Source organism: Sinocyclocheilus rhinocerous, unplaced genomic scaffold (genome assembly GCF_001515625.1).
Source record: "Sinocyclocheilus rhinocerous isolate Xijiao unplaced genomic scaffold, SAMN03320098_v1.1 scaffold281, whole genome shotgun sequence".
Classification (NCBI taxonomy): Eukaryota; Metazoa; Chordata; class Actinopteri; order Cypriniformes; family Cyprinidae; genus Sinocyclocheilus; species Sinocyclocheilus rhinocerous.
The window spans coordinates 57,032-64,722 of NW_015623191.1; the positions used below are offsets into that span (position 1 = coordinate 57,032).

Here is a 7,691-nt window from a genome sequence, read left to right on the forward strand (position 1 = left end):
TTTCTATGCTAATCCAGCTAAAACCAGTTGATTCAGTAAATAAACTGCTAAAAACTAGCTAAGACCAGCCTGGCCTGCTAAAAAAGTGGCCAAAACTACTTTAAAACCAGCTTGGGAGGCCAGCCAAAGCAGTCAATCAGCTTAGGCTGGTTTTAGCTGTTTCTTCAGTAGGGAGTTGTTAAGCTTTGCTATAGCATTAGACAGCTTAAATACACCATAAGTCTTATTGTATAAAAGTTTTCACCCCCTCAATGAAAGTCTATGGGATTTTAGGTGGTTTTGATAGTCTGGTTTACGAAAACCGTAAGCCGGATCAGTTAGAGAAGATACAGCAACCCGAGTCAGACCAGTCTGAAGGTCTGACCCAAGTTTGGTGGTTGTAGCTTTAAAAGTCTAGGAGGAGATACATTTTAAAATTTGGTCTCAGAAGAAGAAGAAGAAGAAGTTGAAATAGGATTTTCAAGCCAACTTAGTGACAAAAAAACACAAAATAAATCTAAAACTGTAGTGTAAACTAAAATAAAAGTATTACTGTAATAACGTATTAGCATATGTTGAAATGAAAATGATTAATTGATGTTTATTTAATTAAAATTGAAAATACATTTAATTTACGGCAACTGATTAGCAGTTTGTAACATTAACGCGGTGGTTTTGTTTTGTCTGTTCAGCGTGTGTGTTTGGGCCGAGTGCTGCTGTCTCTCTGTCTGTCCCGGGACGAGTGCTGGCTCTGGAGGGCTCGTGTCTCGTCATCCCCTGCTCCTTCAGCCCTGCTCCGGCCGCTCAGACGATGCAGCTTCGCCTCATCAGATCCTCCACGCCGTTCTTCATGATGCTGAGGAAGCTGGTGTTCAGCTCTGAGCGCGGCGACGCCGTTCATCCCGACTTCAGAGAGCGAACGGCGCTCGCGGGGAACATCAGCGCCGGCGACTGCTCCGTCAGCATCAGCAGCGTCCGCAGAGACGACCAGAACACATACGAGCTGCAGATGAGGGAGCGGGGTCAAAGGGCATGGCCTGCGGGCAGCAAGGTCAACGTCAGCGTGACTGGTATACTCATGTTGCTCTGATGTGATGCATGTTATTATCATTAACTAAAGCCAGAAAAAAACAGTAAAAATGTTACTTGTAAAATAACAACTTCAACATTAAGACAACATTTCAAATTTTCATTTAGTTTAACTTGAAGTAATAAAATAACTAAAGCTGATTAGTAGTTAGTAGCTGATTAGAAATTAATATATGCATATAAAAAAATAGAAATTAAAAAGGACAAAAACACAACAAATTACTGTAGCTAAAATTAAAACGGAAACGGAAAATATAAAAATAAACTAATTTAAAAAAATGTAAAATTCTATAGATATATTTTTAGAACTAATAGAAATGGCAACAACAACAAAATATCTCCAACTAACTAAAATTGAAATGAAAACAGTAAATATAAAAATTAAAAACAAACTCAAAATATTAAAAGAACTGTGTAGACATATTTAGAAAAAAAAACACAACAAAAGGACTAAAATGAAAATGGAAAAAATATAAAAATAAAAACTTACTGAAAATATTACTAAAAACTACATAAAATAATAAATGGCAAAAACAACAACATTTCAAAAATTTTAAGTCAAATTAAAATGAAAATGGAACATTTAAGAAATAAAAACGTATTGAAAATATTATTAAAAACTATATAGACATTTAAAAAAACTAATAAAAATTGCAAAAACAAAATTTCTACAACTTTAAAATTACAAATTACAAAAACACAACAAAAGGACTAAAATGAAAATGGAAAAAAATATAAAAATAAAAACGTATTGAAAATATTAATAAAAACTATATCGATATTTAAAAAAAAACTAATAAATGGCAAAAACAACAACATTTCTAAAATTTTAAGTCAAATTAAAATGAAAACGGAACATTTAAGAAATAAAAACATTGAAAATATTACTAAAAACTACATAAAAATAATAAATGGCAAAAACAACAAAATTTCTAACATTTCAAGTCAAATTAAAATGAAAACGCAACATTTAAGAAATAAAAACTTATTGAAAATATTATTAAAAACTATATAGACATTTAAAAAAAACTAATAAAAATTGCAAAAACTAAATTTCTACAACTTTAAAATTAAAACGAAAAAATATATTAAAATAAAATCTAATTCAAAATATAAAAAATAGACATTTAAAAAATAATAAAAAATAACAAAAACACAAAAAAATTCTAAAACTTTAAAATTAAAATTAAAACAGAAAATGTAAAAATAAAAAAAGAATTCACAATATTAATAAAATATAATACATATTATAAAAAAGTAATATTAAACAACTTTAAAATTAAAACAAAAAAATATATAAAAATAAAATCTAATTCGAAATATTAAAAAAAATAGACATTTAAAAAATAATAAAAATAACAAAAACACAATTTTTTTACAACTTTCAAATTAAAATGAAAATAGCAGATATAAAAATATAAAAATAATTCATAATATTATTAAAAATGTAAACATATTATACAAAAGTGATAAATTAATTAATAAAAAAGACAAAAATGCACAACAAAATGACTAAAACTTTAAAATGAATATGAACATGGAAAATATAAAACAAAAACGAATTCAAAAATATTAATGAAAACTGTAAAAACATAAAATAAAAAATAAAAGCTAACTCAAAATATTAATTCAAACTATAATAGTACATTAATGATACTAATTCTATAGATATATTTAAGAACTAATAGAAATGACAAAAACAACAAAATCTCTAAAATTGAAATGAAAACAGTAAATATAAAAATAAAAAACAAACTCAAAATATTAAAAGAACTGTATAGACATATTTTCAAAATAATAATAATAATAATAATAATAATAATAATAACGACTAAAACACAAAAAAAGGACTAAAATGAAAATGGAAAAAACTGTAATAAAAACTATATAGACATTTAAATAAACTAATAAAAATTATAAAAACACAACAAAATTCCTACAGCTTTAAAACTGAAATGAAACAATATAAAAATAAAATCTAATTCAAAATATTAATAAAAATAGACATTTAAAAATAATAAAAATTACAAAAGCACACAACAAAATTTCTAAACCTTTAAAATTAAAATTAAAACAGCAAATATAAAAATAAAAAATAATTCACAATATTAATAAAAATATAGACATATTACAAAAAAATAATAAATTAATAAAAAAGACATTTAGAAAAATAGCAAAAATGCACAACAAAATGACTAAAACTTTAAAATTAAAATGCCAAATACAAAACAAAAACTAAAAACTCTATAGACAAAAAAAATTTAAAATTCCAAAAATAAAATGTCTAAAACATTACCTACAATGACAATGTGAAATATAAAAATAAAAGCTAAAAACAAACTCAAAATATTAACAGAACTGTATAGACATATTTAAAAAATATATGTTCCTGTGGCTCAGCGGTAGAGCATTGCGTTAAAGATATAGTTAAAAGTATAAAGCCTGAATGCACTGTAAGTCGCTTTGGATAAAAGCGTCTGCTAAATGCATAAATTATTATTATTAATTAAATTAAAAGCTAACTGTAATAGTGCATTAATGGTCCTAAAACAGCAGTGACGTGTTGTTTGGGGTGATCTAATCACACAGAATGTGTATGTGTTTTGCTCATGAGGTTCGCCGGAGCCGCCGCAGCTCACGGACCCGGGGCCGGTGAAGGAGGGCCAGCGGCTCGTGTTGAACTGTTCGGCGAGGTTCAGCTGTCCGTCCGATCGGCCTCGTCTGCTGTGGAAGTGGGAGCGCGGCGATCCGGCCGGCAGCAGCATTCACGGAGACACGGAGCTGCAGCGGGACACCGGCTGGTTACCGGTGCTTCAGACCAGCCTCGTCTTCACCGTCCCGCGCCACACAAACCCCAGAGTGAGATGTGAGCTGGAGTATCCCAACAACAGACGATCCTCGGCCACCCGCGAGATCCTCGTCCACTGTGAGAAACCCTCATCACTAACAAACCCAGTTCAAACCAGAATCTCACTGCTGTGTGCCAGAAACTGTTGTGATATAACACAGCAGTTCTCAACCTTTCGGAGTCAAAGACTTTTCATTTTCATTTACAGCCAGAGTGAGATGTGAGCTGGAGTATCCCAACAACAGACGATCCTCGGCCACCCGCGAGATCCTCGTCCACTGTGAGAAACCCTCATCACTAACAAACCCAGTTCAAACCAGAATCTCACTGCTGTGTGCCAGAAACTGTTGTGATATAACACAGCAGTTCTCAACCTTTCGGAGTCAAAGACTTTTCATTTTCATTTACAGAAACTATGAGTGGCAATTTAAATGAACTCAATTAAACATTTAAGTATTTATATTGATGTTGTAAATTATATTTGTAATAATGATTATACGATTCATTCTAGAGGTTTCAATAACTGAATGTTCTTCAGGGTTTAGACTTTTTATTGTCAGTGGACTTTTCTGGTCATTTGTAACTATATTTAATTATTTTTTATTATTTAAATGTATTTTTTATTATTAAAATAATTTTGCTCGTCATATAAATACATATAATTATTTAAATATTGTAATTATATTTATAATAATAATAACAACATTTAATTATAATAATAAAATTAAAACAATTAAATTCCTGAAGTTTTAATAACTGGATATTCGTCAGCATTTCCATGATTTTTGTAGTTATTTGTGACTGTATTTATTTTTTATTCTTTAAATTGTTTCATTATATTTTGTTATTTTTTATAATGATTTTAAAGATTTTTTTGCCTGTAGCAATTTCAGTACTTTTACATTTTTACATTACATTTTACTCATAATAAAATGTTTAAATATTATAAATAATATTTGTAATAATTATTTAATTACAAGTAATTTCAATAATTACAATCTGGAAGTTTTAATAACAGGATGTTCTTCGGCGTTTACACTTTTATTTACCAATTACTGTAATTGCCATGATGTTTGTAGTTATTTGTGGCTATATTTAATTATTTTTATTATTTTTATTATTTTAATATATTTTAAAATTATTTTAAAGATTTTTTTTGCCTACAAATAGCAATTTCAATGAATTTGCTAATAATAGAATTATTATTTAAGTATTATAAATGATATTAATAATAATAATAATATTTAATTAAAATAATAAAATAAAATAATGATACAATCTGGAAGTTTTAATAACAGGATGTTCTTCGGCGTTTACACTTATTATCATTAAATAATGATACAGTATTAATAATAACAAATATTAAAATGAATAAATACAATTAAAATAATTAAATTCTGGAAGTTTCGATACCTGAATGTTCTTCAGGGTGTACATTTTTATTTCCAATGAATTTAAAAAATATAAATTATTTTATTAATTTCCACAATTTTTCCAGGTCTAGAAGTCACACTTTTAAAATTCCCTCATATATCCATGTTTTCCGAAACCATGAGAATCTGAAAAAAAAAATGAGGGAACAAATAAAAATTAGAACTATTGTATATCAGCTTGCATCTTGATTTTGAGTTGTTTAGCTGGTTTTAAGCTAGATTCTGCTTGTGTTTGTGGTCTCAGTTCCTCCCAGAGACGTGTGGGTTCAGGTGCTGAGCGCTTCGGTGCGTCTCGGAGGAAATGCTCTGCTCCTCTGCTCCTGTAAGGCAGACCCGCCGGTCTCTGAGTACCAGTGGTGGAGCGTGGAGTCTGGAAACACACAGATCCTGCCCAAACGCACGCACACCGTCCGCATCTATAACATCAGCCGAGACACACGCGTCCAGTGCAGCGCTGCAAACCCACTGGGACGCGCCTCGTCCCGCCCGACGCCCCTCAACGCGCTGTGTGAGTCAATCACACATATGCACTCGTTAGTTCTGCTTTCCTTATATACGCTTTGTGTTGAAGGTTCCAGTCCCGTATCTGTTACTGCTACAGTTCTCCCATCATCTCATATGTGACCCTGGAGCACAAAACCAGTCATAAGGGTCAATTTTGTGAAATTGAGATATATACATCATCTCTGAATAAATAAGCTCTCCATAGATGTATGGTTTGTTAGGATAGGACAATATTTGGCCGAGATACAACTATTTGAAAATCTGGAATCTGAGGGTGCAAAAAAATCTAAATATTGAGAAAATCATCTTTAAAGTTGTTCAAATGAAGGTCTTAGCAATGCATATTACTAATCAAAATTTACGTTTTGATATATTTACGGTAGAACATTTACAAAATATCATCAAGGAACATGATCTTTACTTAATATCCTAATGATTTTTGGCATAAAAGAAAAATGTATAATTTTGACCCATACAATGTATCGTTGGCTGTTGCTACAAATATACCCCAGCGACTTAACACTGCTTTTGTGCTGCAGGCTCACATATTTCTTCAAATTAAGTTCTTAGCAATGCATATTACTAATCAAAATTTACGTTTTGATATATTTACGGTAGAACATTTACAAAATATCATCAAGGAACATGATCTTTACTTAATATCCTAATGATTTTTGGCATAAAAGAAAAATGTATAATTTTGACCCATACAATGTATCGTTGGCTGTTGCTACAAATATACCCCAGCGACTTAACACTGCTTTTGTGCTGCAGGCTCACATATTTCTTCCATCACTATTTTTCCTGTGGAGCTCTGTACTTCAGAGTTGTTTTAGTACAATTGCAATGCTGTATTTTTATATCTTCTGTTTTTGTTTTAATTTTAGTTAAAGTTTGGGTAACACTGTTGTGTGTTTTTGTCATTTTTAGTTGTTTTATTATGGTTATAGTTGATGTATTAATTTGTTTTTAAATTTTAGTTATTTTCGTACTTCAGGTTAAATTAAAATAAAATTAGATTTTTTTTAAAGATTTTATTTTGTTCCACTTAATGTTTATTTTATTTCAAGTAACATTTTTTTATGGTTTTAGTTTTAATTTTAGTATGATTGAGATACTAATGTAGTTTTTATTATTTTGAATTTGTTTTTATTTCTATATTTTTCTTTTTATTCTAATTATAGTTCACATTTTAATCAATTTGTTGTGCATTTTTGTTATTTTTATTATTTTTCTAGTAATTTTTTTAGCATTTTAATATATGTCGATACAGTTTTATTCATTTTTATTTCAGTTTTAGTTTGTTAAACTAACTTGAAATGGAAAATGTTGCCTTGGCAACTAGCTGAAATAAAATAAGTTCAGGTTTTTTACGTTTTATTTTATTCCCATTAACTTTTATTTTTTGTCAAGTAACAAAAACGTTTAGATTTTTATGGTTTTATTTTTATTTTTAATTTTTATTTTAGTATCAAGATACTATTATATTTTCCGTTAATATTTTGAATTAGTTTTTATTTTTAGATATTTTTATTTTTATTTTACTTCACGTTTTAGTGAATTGGACTGAATTAAAATACGTTTTTTTTTTCTTTTTTTTACAGTTAACATTTATCGATTGGTTGAGTGATTGATTGGTTGTTTGGTTGTTTGGTTGATTGATTGATTGGTTGGTTGGTTGACTGATTGATTGGTTGACTGATTGATTGGTTGATTGAATGATTGATTGGTTGGTTGACTGATTGATTGGTTTACTGATTGATTGGTTGATTGATTGGTTGGTTGACTGATTGGTTGGTTGGTTGGTTGGTTGGTTGGTTGATTGATTGATTGGTTGA

At 29.2% G+C, this 7,691-nt stretch overlaps 1 protein-coding gene across 1 annotated transcript in view; it reads left to right on the top strand.

Moving 5' to 3' along the window:
* LOC107738632 (myelin-associated glycoprotein-like) overlaps positions 1-7,691 on the top strand; it is a 17,928-nt gene that overhangs the window by 3,117 nt on the left and 7,120 nt on the right. The window contains exons 2-5 of the mRNA XM_016550446.1: positions 672-1,049; positions 3,683-4,063; positions 4,125-4,196; positions 5,594-5,857. Of these exons, the coding sequence (XP_016405932.1) occupies positions 672-1,049; positions 3,683-4,063; positions 4,125-4,196; positions 5,594-5,857 (1,095 nt within the window). The remainder of the gene's footprint in view (positions 1-671; positions 1,050-3,682; positions 4,064-4,124; positions 4,197-5,593; positions 5,858-7,691) is intronic.